The sequence below is a fragment of the Lepisosteus oculatus genome, chromosome 24 (genome assembly GCF_040954835.1).
Source record: "Lepisosteus oculatus isolate fLepOcu1 chromosome 24, fLepOcu1.hap2, whole genome shotgun sequence".
NCBI classification, from domain to species: Eukaryota; Metazoa; Chordata; class Actinopteri; order Semionotiformes; family Lepisosteidae; genus Lepisosteus; species Lepisosteus oculatus.
In genome coordinates, this window is record NC_090719.1 from 3,142,523 (window position 1) to 3,158,296 (window position 15,774).

The 15,774-nt window shown below is 54.1% G+C and overlaps 1 protein-coding gene across 2 annotated transcripts; it reads right to left on the reverse strand.

Annotated features, from left to right (window-relative positions):
- Nucleotides 1-1,428: 1,428 nt before the first annotated feature.
- Nucleotides 1,429-4,958, reverse strand: bcl2l16 (BCL2 like 16). Of its 2 annotated transcripts, none has more exons than XM_006640602.3 (2): nucleotides 4,429-4,958; nucleotides 1,429-2,122 (listed from the first exon to the last, which is right to left on the reverse strand). In XM_006640602.3, exons 1-2 carry the CDS (start codon nucleotides 4,912-4,914, stop codon nucleotides 1,991-1,993), a joined length of 618 nt encoding a protein of 205 aa, XP_006640665.2. In that variant the 5' UTR covers nucleotides 4,915-4,958; the 3' UTR covers nucleotides 1,429-1,990. The 2 variants fall into 2 exon arrangements, with proteins under 2 accessions (XP_006640665.2, XP_015222312.2); XM_015366826.2 differs by lacking the exon at nucleotides 1,429-2,122 and adding an exon at nucleotides 3,065-3,139.
- Between the last annotated feature and the right edge of the window lie 10,816 nt (nucleotides 4,959-15,774).

A 15,774-nucleotide genomic window follows, 5' to 3' on the forward strand; every position in this document is an offset into this window, starting at 1 on the left:
CCACAGTGCATTGCTACTCAAGCTGTGTTTGGACATTCAGCGCGACTAAGAAATGCACACCTCTTCATGAAGTTCACTTGTTTTGTAACCTTAATTTTGTGATTTTGTGATTCCCCCCCTCCAGGTGAGCTCACGCTGCACGCTGTGTTGTTGTGCATGTGATCAACTTGGATTGAATTCCTGTAACTTGAAAAGTAATTCACACGGCCAGCAGGCAGAGCAGCACGAACCCTCCGACCGCTAGAGGCCGCCCTCGTTCTGCACTTTCGTTGTCTTAGACGTCTGTGGTGCAAGAGCGACTGTTTGGTTGTAGGAGATCCGGTATTTAATTATGAAATGTTGTTTAATTACTCCGCCTGCAAATCACGACCGTGCTTTATTTATTTTTTTTGTTTAAATCTCAACTACGTCGCCAGGAAAAAGAAGATGACAGGCTCTCTGGCCGTGCGGTTTTGTCGACCCCCGAGGTATGTACTGGTATAACATTAAGAACTGCTTGGGCGATAACTCGTGTTGGCCCCGCGACCTAGAAGATAAACTAAAGCTGTTTGCATAGTGTTACCTGCTGTTTGTGTCATAAGTAGATGCCCGTGTATTTTCTGAACAAACGTGCGAACGGTGAATTGAGAGCGACGCAGGAGCTGCTAGTTTCCACCAGAGGGCGCCCTTGTCTTGCGCTTGTCTGCGTGTAAAGAAGCCGAATCAAATATTTCGAGTCTCGTCGAAATAAAATAATAAAAATAGCCAACTTTATTTTTATATAGCGCCTTTAAAGCGGCTTTACGGGAAAAAAAGACACGCAGTGGAAGGAGATAGCAACAGATACAGTTAAGTAGCACAGTACAATTGCAATTACAATTAATCACAGTGCCGGCGAGGGTTTGGAATACAGGAGGAAAGCAAAGCAGGCAGACTCAGAAAGAAGAAGGTTTTGAGTCTTGATTTGAAAGAACTTGGAGAAGGTGACTCTGTGATATCCTTTGGGACAGGAGTCCAGAGCTTTAGGGTGCAGCGGAAGGCTTGGGGTACAGACAGGTGGCCAGAAATAGGTTGCGAGGTGGGGAGTAGGATGACAGTAGCTCGGACAGGTACTGAGGTGCCGTGCCATGCCAGAGCCTTATAGGTGAGCAGGAGGTTTTTTAAAATAGACACAAAACGTGATGGGAAGCCAGTGCAGGGACTCCAGGATAGGAGTAAAGTGGTCACTTGCACTAGACCTGGTCACTGGCTGCTGACGTCTCGACATAGTGACGTTTGTTCAGTGTGGATTTAAATTGCCCAGCGAGCAGGGCACCAGAGTAATCAAGTTAAGAAAAAAAAAACTAATGAAGCTATTTTTTTCCCAAGGCCAGTATTTTCTGTTGAGCATGCTTGTAAAGTAATTGATGGAGAATCAGAAAATAGTTGTTCAACACACACGACCCATCATCACTTCATCACTTCGTTTATTTCTTACAATTCAGTTTGTTCTGAAGTCCCATCCAGTTAATTGCAAGCAATACAGTAGTCCCACAACAGTTTTTGAAAATAAATGAAAAGACGATGAGTGTGTCAAAAGTATTTTTTTTTAAATTAGCGACTTGCTAGTGGGTTCCAGAGATGGTAGTGTCTAAGAAAGCAGTTTGTTTGCCACCTGTGCAACAGGTTTGATTTGAAAAAGGACTCCCCTGTGTCTCACACAGACATGTACCTGATGCCTCTGTTGGAACAGATGTTGGAAACTGAGCTTGGTGTTTAAAGATGCCACCCCAGCAGCTGGTGGTAATCAGGTCCACAGATCCATCTGATCCACAGGTCAAATCCACCTGATCCACAGATCAGGTCCACATTACTTCCGAGAAGCAGTTGGAGACTTGAGCAGCCACCGGTTAGTCCCTCTGGATGGGCCACCCTGCGGCTCCAGAGACTCCTGTGATTGGTCAAAGTTGGCTCGTGTTGGCAGGCGCAGTCCCCCCTCCAGCCAGCAGGGGGCGCCAGGGGGGTGGGAGGGCTATGCAAGTTTGCGTTTCCACAGCAGGTAGGAGAGGAGGCTGGTCACCAAGAGCAGCAGAGTCCACCCACACACTCGCCACACCTGGCTCTCCAGATCCTGCTTCCTGCAGTAGCGCGAGGTGAAGCCAGACTGGCAGGCAGACAGACAGACAGACAGGGAGAATCTCAGTGAGAGGACTGCTTGATTGCCACGCCCACCATGAATGTGGGCTCCCTTCCAGCAGGCTGATGGTTTAGGCCAGTGGTTCTCAAACTCTTTGGACCAAGTACCACCCCTGATCAAACCAAACCATCCAAGTACCACCTACGAGTCATCTTCTCTGAGGAGCCAGAGAAAATCTCAATGACCAACATGAGTGCGTAGCGCATACACACTCACACACCCATATAATAAAAATAGCACTGAGTAAAAACTGTATAAATGTAATGTGTAAGTAAATCCCAAACCTAGATCATTTGGATCCTACCACCTTATAGCCATTTTCCAATGCTTCCCAACACTAGCAGGGCTGTCTGTGTCAGGTTCAGCAGCAGAGCTGGTGTCGGTGGCCGATGTATAATCCTCCCCGTTCTCAACGGGTGTGCGTGATCTATCAGAGCTGGCGTTGGTTCTCTTGGCGTCTATTCCTTTCAGCCCTGACGTGAGGCTTGGTTTGTGCAAGGTATTCAGTTTTGGTTCTTTGTTCCGTCGGCGAAAGTGGCACTGACAGCTCGGGAACAGTATGGAGTGTTGGCGCGCACTGTATGGACAGAGCTAAGTACGTAGGCTGCGTGTTTGACGAACGAACACATTTTTTTAAAACCACGTTTTAATTCCCAGTTTTTCAGTGCACACAACAAATCTCCAGGGTCATCTGGCGTACCACCAGTGGTACGCGTACCACAGTTTGAGACTACCCAGACTAAAGTGGCTATTCACCTGTTTAGGTGGAACACGTGATTGTATATTTTACCGTATTCATTTATTTTTTCGTCACACGTGTGTCTAACGTATTTACGTATATCTTACATAAGATTCCTAAAGCCGCCTCCTTGTTTCTCCCCATCTTTGGCATGGGAGTTTCTGTCTTACCCGTTGTCAAGTTTGTGTTGCGAGAAATACGCTGCGTCTTGTGTTGTGTCTTTTTCCTGCCCGCAGAGTTCCCTTCTGCAGCAGTGAAGGAAACAAATAAAGATGCCCTGGGTGAGGATCAGACGAGCAGAGGTGTTGGCACCTGTTGTTCGCAGTGCGCCACCTAGTGGTGGGGGCAGGCCAGAACTGCAGTAGTCAACTGGGTTTAAAATCGTGGGCGTGGTGGAGTTTGGGTTGTTTTTGTACCAGCATTTAGTGAATTGCCTACACAGCTCTGGCGGCTCTCTCGTAAACCCCACTGTTTATTTTTTGCACTCGAATACCAGACTTAAAAAAGAAACAAATAAATCGCATGGATTTTCACTGCCGAGACCTCTGCCGCCGACCAGTCTCGCCCAGACTTCCGTTTGACTGCCACCAGAACAAAAACTTGCGTTTTTGGAGCACTCTGTGGCCTTTAATCATCCGGACTTTGGCGTGCTGGAGATCAGTGTAGCAGGCGATAAGGGGGCTCGGTTCTGTTCTCTTTAATTTAGTACGTGCAGTGTGGTGCAAAGCTTGGGTGAGGGTGTAATAAGAATGTGTAATAATACACTTTATTTTATATAGCACCTTTAGCGGTGGCTTCTCAAAGTGCTTTACAGAACGACAGCAACACCAATAAAGCAATACACGAGATAATGAAAATACAGTAGGATACTGGATACAGTAGGAGCAGAGGGGTAAAGAACAGAACCAGTTAAGTCAAGGCCCTTCTAAAGAAGAAGGTTTTGAGTCAGGATTTGAAGGAGTTTAGAGAAGGTGACTCTGATATCCTCTGGGATAGAGCACCGGTGCTTTGGGGCGCAGCAGGCGAAGGCCCTGTCACCCATAGAGTGGAGACAGGCTTGGGGGACAGACAGGAGAGCAGAATTAGAAGGGCGAAGGTTGCGAGGTGGGGGGTAGGGCGATAATAGCTCAGACAGGGCCTGAGGTGCCGAGCCATGCAGAGCCTCATAGGCGAGCAGGAGGATTTTGAAGTCGACACGGAACTTGACGGGAAGCCAGTGCAGGGACTCCAGGATAGGAGTCACGTGATCACTTGCACTAGACCTGGTCAGGATTCTGGCTGCCGAATTCTGGACATAATGAAGTTTGTTCAGTGTGGATTTAGAAACCCCAGGGAGCAGAGCGTTACAGTAGTCGAGTCGGGGGGGGGAGACAAATGTGTCGGTCAGCTTTTTCAGCCACAGTTAGCGGTCTGGTGTATTATTCGAATGAATGGGGCAGCGTTCGTGCTTTTGTGCGTAGCGAGCCGGTGAAGGAGTGTCACGCGGCGGTCTGCGGGTGAGCGTGAGAGTCCCGCGGAGAGGCAGCAGACTCACCCAGCCTCCCTGCCGCCGGATCGCTGGGCAGATCACCCTCTCCACGTACTCCCCCACGCACTGCTGCAGCCCGGGCAGCACTCCCATCATGCCTCTGTCCTGGCAGTGCAGCGCCATCTGCCCCGCCAGCACGTAGACGGACAGCACCGCGCTCCAGGCCAGCTCGCGGGGGCGGCCCCCGGGGGGCCGGGGCCGGAAGTGCTCGTCCAGGATGCGGAGCAGCGTGGGGCAGGCGGTCTCCGCGGTGACGCCCTGGAAGAGGCGTGGCCAGCGCCGGAAGAAGATGGGGAACTTGAGGAGCAGGTCGTCCCCGGCGTGCCTCAGCGCGGCCGCCGCCTCCGTGGGGGGGGGGCGGGAGCGTGGCGCCAGCCCCGTCACGTAGCTGATGTAGTCGTAGGACAACAGGTAGCCCTCCCTCACCAGGGGGTCGGGGTGACGCAGCCCCCCCGCGCCCCCAGCCTCGCTGCTCTCTGGCGGCGTCTCCATGCCTGAAGTCAGATCGGTCCTCTGAAGCACAGCCTCGCTGTCGCACTGCCTCACTGCCTCACTGCCTCTGTCACTCTGCTGCCTCACTGCCTCTGTCACTCTGCTGCCTCACTGCCTCTGTCACTCTGCCGCTTCACTGTCCCTCTGCCTCACTGCCTCAGTCACTCTGCTGCCTCACTGCCTCGCTGTCCCTCTGCCTCACTGCCTCAGTCACTCTGCTGCCTCACTGTCGCTCTGCCTCACTGCCTCAGTCACTCTGCTGCCTCACTGCCTCAGTCACTCTGCCGCTTCACTGTCCCTCTGCCTCACTGCCTCAGTCACTCTGCTGCCTCACTGCCTCAGTCACTCTGCTGCCTCACTGCCTCACTACCTCGCTGTCCCTCTGCCTCAGTCACTCTGCTGCCTCACTGTCGCTCTGCCTCACTGCCTCAGTAACTCTGCTGCCTCACTGCCTCAGTCACTCTGCCACTTCACTGTCGCTCTGCCTTGCTGTCTCAGTCACTCTGCTGCCTCACTGTCCCTCTGCCTCAGTCACTCTGCCACTTCACTGTCCCTCTGCCTCGCTGTCTCAGTCCCTCTGCCGCCTCACTGTCCCTCTGCCTCGCTGCCTCACTGTCCCTCTGCCTCGCTGTCTCAGTCCCTCTGCCGCCTCACTGTCCCTCTGCCTCGCTGCCTCACTGTCGCTCTGCCTCGCTGCCTCAGTCACACTGCTGCCTCACTGCTTCGCTGTCGCTCTGCCTCGCTGCCTCAGTGACGCTGCTGCCTCACTGGCTCACTGTCCCTCTGCCTCAGTCACTCTGCTGCCTCGCTGTCGCTCTGCCTCAGTCACTCTGCTGCCTCACTGTCACTCTGCCTTGCTGCCTCACTGCCTCAGTCACTCTGCTGCCTCACTGTCGCTCTGCCTCGCTGCCTCGCTGCCTCAGTGACACTGCTGCCTCACTGGCTCACTGTCCCTCTGCCTCAGTCACTCTGCTGCCTCGCTGTCGCTCTGCCTCAGTCACACTGCTGCCTCGCTGCCACACTAATTGTCGCGGTGTCTTCCTGCGGCGTCTCCTGTCCGTGCGGAGGTGGGGGGCGCCTGGAGTGTGCGGCGCTCCGGCTCAGTCCCAGTGCCCGGTGCTTCACCTGAGCGGAGGAGAGAGTATCTGTTGTGCGGGGGTGAGCTGGTCAGGCTGAAATGACAGTAGAGAGATTTCTTTTCTTCTTCTCCGGAGGAGAACGGGACAGAAAGGCTGAGCTACAGCGCGGGACATTGGCTGCTCTCTCCCCGCAGTAGCTAAGAGCACGGTAAGCACCCTGAGTGTCCATCTTCCTTCTCCGTCGTGGGGCTCCTTATCATCGTCCAGCATTTTGGCCTAGAAGGCGAGCAGCCCCCATGGGCTTTGGCACTGTAGTGAGAGGGCCTGGGTTCGAAACTCACCTGCCTCTAGGAGAGCTTCCTGCAGCTGTGCTGAGGGAGCAGAAGGTAGTTGTCAAGGCACAGCTGGTGACGGGAGAAACAGGCCGGACAGAGGGAGCTCAGCGGACCTCCTCCATTGGTGTGTGGTGGGGGGAGGGGAGATAACAGGCCCTGTTGCAGAGCTGTGGCTAATTTTAGCTGTCCCATTCCGAAAAGAGAACCTGACGCTCGAAATTCCTCCCTCCCCAAGGGTGGTGTGTGGGGATCGGGAGTTGGGGGGGTGGGGGGCGCCTGCTTGTGCACACATACGCACTCCAAGGTCTGGCCCCTGTGTCCAGCACAGCCGCGGAGCTAAAAATAACACCACGCGCGCACACGGGGGGGGTGAAGAAGTTAAAGTGGGGCGCCTGTGAGAAGGACCAGGTGGGGTGGTCTCACGTGCTGCCCTGCCACTGGAAATCGAGCACCGGGAGGCTCGCGGATCAAGGGGACGCGGGTGCCGTGCGGGGGATTTCCGAGGCGGGCCGGGCGAGCCGCGGTGAAGGCGTGCCGACGGCATCATGGGAGAAAGACTACATCAGAACTTGCCAGCAGTCGTATCACTGAAGCTCAGCCAATGCTGCTGGAAGAGGTGTTAGTGGGGCCAGTAGGGGGCGCTCACCCTGCGGTCTGTGTGGGTCCTAATGCCCCAGTATAGTGACGGGGACACTATACTGTAAAAAGGCGGCGTCTTTCGTTTATTAGGAGGACATGACTGGTCAAGGCCAGGGGGAAATTTGGCCAGGACTCCAGGGTTAATACCCTTACATCGGAGTCGTCCAGTCAGAGTCCTGCTCTTCTAAAGACCTAACACACCATGTAGTCCGTTCTGAGCGTGCATGATGATGATAATGATGAGTAGCAACTCTACCTGTGCTGTCAGGCCAAGATTGTGCCCGGTTCTCTCTGTGACAGAGGCATTCCAAAGCAGAGTGATGGAGCCAGTTCAGAGAGGGGGATAATTAGGAGGTCATGATTGGAGAAGGCCAGGGGGAGAAATTTGGCCAGGACAATTGCACGGCTGCCTTCTAGAGAAGCTGTCCCGGGTGGGTTGTCTTCCACAAAAGACGATTACAATGCATCTTGCAGTTTACATACCAGAAAGAAAGATGGGGTTTTTCCTCAATTAAAAAAAACAAAAAAACAACAACCCACACAAGTTTTGCAAATCCCTTCTCCCAAATATTAGCATTCAAGTGTTATTTTTCCAGTCCATTTGGCAGCCGGACTACTGTCCCCAGGCTGAGTAGGGCTGGGCGAGGTGCCAGCCCTCTCACTCTTCTCCCCCCCCCGGTAGGGCCCGGGACCCTGAGGGTGGGCTGATCTACAGTGCCTTAGGAAACAAGGGGGTGGCCAGGGAGTTAACCCCCCTCGTCTAACAGGCCTGGGCCCGACCAATCACTGGCTGGCTTTTCTTAAAGGGCCGGAGCTCCCAGACGCACTTGGCCATGCTGCAGGCGCCCCCCCCCAGGTGGCTCTGTCCCAAAGGATGTGACATCACGCCTTGCCGCCCCCCGGACAGCTCAACCCCAGCGGCTGGTGCGCTCTCAAGAGATGGAGTCCCGCGCGTTTCACAGGTACTCTCTCTCTCTCTGGTAGGCTCAGGTGTAACGACCTGCCAGTTCTGGGTTGTGGGGCTGCGACGTGGTCTGTCTGCTGTCTGGGAGGGCAGTTTGTGACATCGTCTTCTGATGCTCCCTGCCGACCCCGGGCCAAGAAATATCAGATGCAGGCCGGTTCTTGCCGTGGATTTAATTTGCTGACACCTTTTCCCGAAGGGCAGTTATTGACGTCAATCCCGGATAAACTGTCAAATATGAACAGAGTACAGGTGGGGGCATTATCTGTCCTGGACACCAGTGAAAAGATTCCAGCGAGTGAAGGGTTAAGTCCGCCTCTCTCTCATCCCCCCCCCCGACAACACAGCTCCTTCTCGATATCTGTCATTGTGGATTTGCAGATTCCTCACAAGCACTTGGTTCTAATCCCCTCTCTTAGGCGAAAACCTCCAGTGTTTACACTGTCCCAGCTCATAACGCCAGATTGTTCCATTAAACCTCACGAAGTGCCGAGCAGAAGAGGCTCAGGCGGGGGCGAGAGAGCACAGTTGACGGGGGTGATTTCGAATTATATAGATGGGAGGAGACCGGTATCGGGATGGGAGCAGAGGGGGGGGTCCTCGTTTTCTTCCAAGCAGTGTGGAAGGTCAGGGATGGGCTGATTCCCGTCGCGCTTGGCTGAGACGAGTTCAGTGAAAAGAAGAGAATGGAAGCAGACTTTGAGAGTCTTGCAGCCACACCTCCCCAGTCTGGGGGAAATTCCACGGTCTCGTCAGCTCCAGACTCTTTTTCTTTCCTGCCGCGGTCATTACGTGCAGCTCGAAGTCTCATCGCGCTCTAGAATTGGCCGACGGCCCTCCATCCTGCTGTTCCCTGAAGGTCCCGAAGAGCCGGCCTGTTCCAGACCTCCACCGCCCTTGGCGTAAAGTTAAAAGGGCTGGAGTTCTCGCTCCTAAACGCACTTCCTCATTCGTGGCCTTGTGTTCACATTTCTCTGATGAGCATCATGTAATCCACACAACTGGCTTGAGTACCTTTCCAGGTCTTATATTCAGGTATTGAGTTGTAACCTCCTCTGTCAAGACTGAAGACCCCTGCTAACCTGTGATCTTATCTGTATTTATTTTGCCAGTCAGTCACAGTGAACCTTCTGGCAACAACCAGGTTAAACCATTTGTTTTTATTTTTAATGTATTCTATTCCTCTCTGTTGTGAGCGACCTTCGTGTTAAACAGAGTAGAGGCCTCGTGATTTTCCAGCAACTTGTAAAACTGGGCAGACTGGAGATACTGGGGAAAGGCAGCTCACTCGAGGTACCACAGCAGTGTCAGCAGTGAGGACTCGAACCCACAACCTGTCAGTTATCAGTCCACAGACTTGCCCACTAGTCCAGCTCTCCTGTGATATACTTCGGTATCAATAATGGGATATTGATGTGAAGATTGAGGATTTCCTCCAGTGTCAATAACAATAGATAAAGATCAAGGCACGGTTTTCTTGTCCTGCTTAGGGAATACCCCTCAGAAATGAGTGGAATCTATCAGCCGGAATTATGGCGGGCTTCTCTAACGAGCAGGAAGGAGTGAGGTCTCCTTAGTTGTCGGCATTCTTGTTCGGAGTCCAGCAGGAGTGCCAATCGAATGCCACACACAGGAATTGCATTCATGGGCATAAAAATCCAAACTTTGCAGGCAGGGGGCATGTAAGATGATAACCGGACTGAGAATCGGTTATAAACGGAAGACATGTGGGTCCCTTGCAGTGATGTGGTTAGTGTCATCAACAGCTGGATGGGGTCCTCTGATCCATTAGCGAGCAGGCATGCTAGATGAGCTGGAATCCTTTCATTTGTAAGCATTCGTACGCTGACAGGCAAGTTCACAGAGCAAGGGGCTGTGGGCCGTTTTTTTTTCCTGGGCCAGAGTTTGAGATCCCTTAGACGCGCGCGCATAGCCCTGTTGTTTGCGGAAACACTGCAGTTATGGAGAAGCCAGGGCCCAGACAAATGCAGAAATTCAGCCTGTACCCCCCCTCCTTGGAGATTCTGTGATGAGCTCTAGAAAAATACCGGGTGATCATTGCCATTTCCTTATGGGTTTTTGTTTTTGTCCATAAACGTTCAGCTGGGATCGCTTGGGTACGGATTGAAGCGTCCGATCACTGTCCCCTTCTCTTCCTCGTTTAAAATGTAAAACAAAAAAATGAAATGATGGGGGTGGGTTAGGTCAGCCCGGTCGAATAGCAGTTTGCGCTGCTGCCTCATAGCCCAGCCCAGGGCCCAACCTTCTGTGTGGAGTCTGCATGTTGTCCCTGCTTGGGTTTTCACGACCGTGGAAGAGGCTGGTTGTCTAGGTTTATCGGTGCTTCAGGACTGACCCCGAGTGTGTGTGTGTGTGTGCCCTATGACAGGACTGGGATCAGCACAGTATAGCTCCACCTCCCGCCCAGCCCTGCCCTCCCTGGGTTTCTGGGATAGGCTCAGAGCTGGCACAGGCCTCAACAGGAATAGGTGCTGGCTGGTGCTGAAGGACGCGCCGGGGGAGGTGGAAACAAAAACAAAAAGTTCAAGTTCAAGTTTATTGTCATTATACTCACATAGAGGTATATGATATAACGAAATGCTATTTAGCTAGCTCTCAGACGAGAAGTAGTACAAAAAAAAACAACAATACAATTGTATAATAAAAGAAAGACAGAGACAACAGGCAGTAATGTGCAAAACATCAGATGTGCAAAAACATGCATCAACAGAATGAAAAGGATAGAAATTATCGGGAGTGAGCTTTTTGGCCTGTGAGGTAGAGGTAGATTTCAATGTGTGTTTGAGTTTTTGGTAAGAAAGAAGGCCCTGTGAGGTTCAGATCGTAGGTGAGAGAGGCTGGGAGTTTAACAGTTTGACAGTGCGAGGGGTAAAAACTGTCTCGGAGTCTGGTAGTCCGGGCCCGAATGCTCCGGTACCGTTTTCCAGATGGTAGAGGGGTGGTCATACAGTCTGTAGCTGGGGCGTGTGGGGTCCTTGATGATGCTCAGAGCTGTCCTCCAGCACCGCCCGTCGTAAAGCAAGGAAAAGTTTTCTCTCTCTGCGAACAGCCCCCCTTTGCCCTACTTTTCAGTTTCGGCAAAACGCTTTCCTGCCACTTGCGTCTGGCTCGTGCGGAGCGACCGGCCAAGCAAGACCTCCCCTCCCTGCCTCCTCCTCCTCCTCCTCTCATCTCTCTCTCTCTCGCGCCCTGCCTCCCGCTCCTCGCCGGCGGCGCCGCGCGCAGCTGATGGCATCGGGTGCGCGGGGGGGGCTGTCAGTCACTCTGGCGCGGCCATATGTTTGCCGGCGTGAGCTCCGAGCCCAGCTCTACCAGCGGCGGCGGCCCGTGCCAGAAGATATTAAGGGGAGCAGCGGGGCGTCATTAAGGCGGCGCAATGATTGATTAGCCGTGAATCCTGCGCGCGGGAAGCGCCCCAGATCCGTGCTCGGAGGAGGCGGGAAGCGAGAGAGAGAGAGAGAGAGAGAGGGGAGCCCCCTGCAGCTAGGCGGTGTTATTGCACGGCGCAGGGAAAGGATGAGCTAGGATGAGCACTGCAGGAAGACATTAAAAGCGAATTGAGGGCTCTGCACGGGCCGGGGGGGGAGTGCGGAGGTGGGGGTGGGATGGGGGGGGGTTGCCTTTTGTTAAATGGAGCATCCGAGTTGCTATCGCTTCGCCACGAGTTGGAGGAAGGGCCCGACCTCCGAGTTGGAGAAGAGCGATGGCAGGCGGGCCCAAGAGTCGGAGCTTTGTGGAGGAGAAGTGTGTTGTGTGAGTGTGTTGTGTGAGTGTGTTGTGTGAGTGTGAGTGTGAGTGTGAGTGTGAGTGTGAGTGTGAGTGTGAGTGTGAGTGTGAGTGTGAGTGTGAGTGTGAGGGGGGGGGAGGTCCTTTTCGCGTAAGAGCTGGCGTAGGAGAGACCAGTGCGTTTTCCAGGCCAAGGCAGAAGAGCAGAGGACTGTGGGAGGGATCCTCAGCGCCTTGACCCGACTTCCCTTCCTCGCTCGAGACCTCGCCCCCTCCCTGCTCTGTGCTCTTATTTCCCCGTGTGCTGCTGCTCCACTTGCAGGCGGTCCGTGTGCTGACCGTTCTGGGTGTCGGCTTTCAGCGGTGTGCTGCTCAGAGCGCAGAGAGGAAGGGTGAAGCGGGATTCGGGGCTCTTTAGCGTTGTGCTTCCTGAATCCACAGGTGCACCCGTGGTGCCACGCACGAGCACATAGTGATCCGAAGTGCAAACACGGTGCCAGCTTCGTGCACCTCGGTTTCCAGCACTCAAGGAACTTTTCCGGGGTTGTTCTTTTCGTCGATCAGGCTTTGGAAACGGATTCCAATCCCTGATTTAACTGTGTCTTCCCCCCCACCCCCTCCTCCCCCGCCCCGCGTCCCCCCTCCTGCTCTGCTCTGCGAGGCGGGATGACTAATGAAACCCAGGGAGAGCGATCCGGCCCTAGGACTCCGCTGTTAATGTTTTGTTTGGTATTAAAATGCGCGAGGCAACTAAACTCCCACTGATTTCAATAAAAACATATGGAATGGGCTCATCAATCAAGTCCCGCCTCTGCCGAGATTCTGAGGCTGGGGTTCGGAGAGTGTGTGTGTGTGTGGGGTGGGGGCGGCTGGCGTTCGGCTACACTCCCTTTGCTGGACTGCGGGCAGCGCCAGGGCGAGAGAACGGGCATCCCGGCAGAGGAGAGGAGCGTGGGGTGCAGATCCGAAGGCCCCGACTTTGTCAGATTAGGATGGCCGATTATTGGGTATTGATTCGGCCATCCGATTCAGAAATCGCCAGCTGTGTTTTTCGGCTAAAACACTTTACGACCCCTGTACCCACCCGGGGTTGGTTGGGGGGTGAAAGAGGAAGGGTGGGGGGCTTCTCGGACCCCGTGAGCCCATCGGAGGCGTCTGGTCATTTTTGGCGTTCTGCAAGCTCTGCTGGGTAATGCACGCTGGGACTGAAAAGAGAAGGGAGAAAACGCGACGTTTCGGCTGTGGAGCCTTCTTCAGGAGTGGTGAAGAGGTGTGGTGAAGAAACTGAAGAAACAGCCGAAACGTCGTGTTTTCTCCCTTCTCTTTCCAGCACGGAATAAACCTCTTATTCTGATTTAGTTTGAAGCTCTCAGGCTGGCGACTTCATGCTGTATTTTGATGTTGTTTGTAATGAAAGGGTTGTTTTTCTCATCATCATCCCTCCCCCCCCCCAAAAAAAAAACCCCAACAAAATAGCCGATCAATAGCAAAAATAAAAAATGAAAATCACTTTTCTCTCCCCCCCCTCCTGTCTGAATGGGAGTCCTGTGGCCACCTTAGCAGCAGTGCTCTGTGCTGTCAGGCATCACTGCAGCTGTGTGTGTGGTTGTGGTGGTGGGGGGTGGCGGGGGGGGTCTCTCTTGCCCGAGGGACTGTGAGGGGGTGGGAGGTGACAGGGCTGCAGTCTGATAGCTTTTTAACAGCCTTTTAATTTGTTAAATTGACTGAAAGATCTTCCCTGTGTGTGATAGAAGGTGGGTGGGTGGGTGGGGAATCTTGGCCAGTGTAGCTGAGGAAGAAGGGTGTGGCCCGTTCGGTAGCGAGTAGCTAAGTGATCCAAGACTCGCATCCAGCTGTTGCGTGAAGGAATTCAGGGCATCAGCTCAAACGCGCTTGTTCCACCCTCCCACCACCCTTTGTGTACAGAGGTGCCTCCTGTTTCGCGGTTATGGTTTCCGCTGGCGCCCTCTCGTCCGTGTTCCACTGCCGGTTCTGTGGGCTGGCTTTGTCCGCGTGTGAACGCCTGGCTCGCTGGTGGCAGGCACTGAGAAGCTCGGAGGTCCTCTAGAGGAAGCTTGTGTAGTGGGTGCCCTGCTTTTACTCGGCTCAGCACTGGTTGAGGTCTCAGACTGTCACGCTGTACTCCGTCCTGTGAGCTTTACCATGATTTCCCCGGGCCTTACCACACTCTGATCTGCTTTGTACCGCAGAACACCTTTACACAAGAATGGAGAAGCGAATGGGGGGTTTTGGGGTGAATCTCTCCCAGTAATCCTGGGGGCAGATGTGGCGGGGCAGCTCTGGAGACTGGTGTCCAGGCAGCAGGAGAGGGGTGCAGGCTTGGGAAGAAAGAGAGGGGTTCACGCTAGGGTCACAGGAAGGTGGTTTGGGGGTATCAAGGGGCTTGGGGCAGGGGTAGCCCTGGGGTGATGAGGGGGTGCGCAGGTGGGGGTCATCTGGGGGAGGGGGGGGGGCGTACTCTTCCCACCTTGGTAGTCTGCCCTCATCCAGATCTCGGCAGCGAATCCAGTCCGACCCGTCCTGGGATGGGAGACCCTCAGGGAAAACCAGGCTGCTGCTGTGGTGTAGTTGTGTGGGTGGACCAGTAGGTGATGCTCTTCCGTCTGGACCAGAGTTCCCAGATCTGTGCCCCAGTGGGGTGACTGGAGACCCTGCTGTAGGAGGCCCTGAGTTCCTGGTCATTAAAAGCTCCTCAGTTGGCAGGAGTAGGGGGACTTGCAGTCTTGGCTAGAACAGTCTGGCCGATTACAGTTCCTCCTGAATTCAGCTGGTGCAGCGGTTTCTCTCTCCTCTCCTGATCGCCGTACAGTGGGGCTGCTGTGGGAAAAGCCCTGTTGGGACCTCTATATCTCGCTGGATGAAAGGAGCTATAAAAATACATAGAAAGGCATCACATTTTTATTTTTGGTAGCAAAGTGCTTTGGATGATAGCTCTGTGTTGCTGGGAGGGGAGAGTCGGAGCCTAGCTCTGCGATAGTGAAGCAGTTCAAATGTTAAAACGAGAGAAAAATAAGCTCGTGGGGGGGTGGGGGCACTTTGGTCTTTCTGTGAAATGTCTTCTGACGCCGATGTTGAATGAAGTGGCGCTTACACAGCCTTGCACACACATTGGCTCACGTTTCCCTTGATTTTATTTCGGTTTATCACTCAGCTTGGATTTTTTCCTCCAGACCCAAAAAAAATTAAGTTTTTGGATCTTTGGAAGTGGGGGGGGGTCGCTGGTTTTTCTTCCCCACTGCCACCTCTCCGTGCGCTGGTCCCCGCGGTTGGGCCAGGTGGCGGGGAGAGGACGGGGGCGCAGCGGGGAACCGGGACCGCGGCGTGGCCTCCCGGCATGCTCTCGCGCCGTGGGGGGGGGGGGGGGCGTCGCCGTGGCGACTGTCACTCAGCCCGGCGCAGTCCCGCCCCCCGCGGCGAGGGGGCGCTCTACTGGAACACGGCAGCTGTCCCGCGAGACGGAGCGGCAGGAGCCCCCTGCCGTCTGGCGCTGGGACGATTGATAGACTGTGTACACGGCAGTCATTTGCATCGGCCACCGGGAGCGAGCGCGAATCTCTTACCATATTAAGGAGCTGTAAAGCGCGCCGCAGCGGCGAGAGACCCCCGAGCCTTTCAATCATGTGCTCATGCTGTCTCTTGCACTGTTGCACGGCTGTCGTCTCTGTTACTCCGGTGCCGCTTGGTTTAGGCGAATGCCTGAAAATGGGAACATCCCGTATTGTTTGGTTTTTAAAAGTTACAAGACCGAGGGGTGTTAATGTCATCGTGCTTTTTCTACACTACCTCCCTCCCTGCACTGGAATAATAATAAAACGTATCTTATTTAGCACCTTGCAACTCTGCAGCCTTTCTCCGAGGGGGGGGTGAGTTGCCCGGGTCCGTGTTCACAAGGTGAACGCGAGGTGCCGTCTCGCCGCGGCCACCAGGGGGCGGAGTGGGACAACATTCGGGAGGGAGCCCGTGTGTTTTCTGGCAGGTACTGAAAGCGAGACTTTTTTGGGGGGGGGGGTCTTGTTCTCGTCCCCAGCCTGACCTTTCAGTTGACCTATATATTCCGTTTTGGACATCAGGGAAG

Coding starts and splice junctions, on each gene's coding strand:
- bcl2l16 (XM_006640602.3), bottom strand. CDS start 4,914: ATGGAGACGCCGCCAGAGAGCAGCGAGGCTGGGGGCGCGGGGGGGCTG. Junction 2,123..4,428: donor TCCGGCGGCAGGGAGGCTGG/GTGAGTCTGCTG, acceptor TCTGCCTGCCAG/TCTGGCTTCACCTCGCGCTA.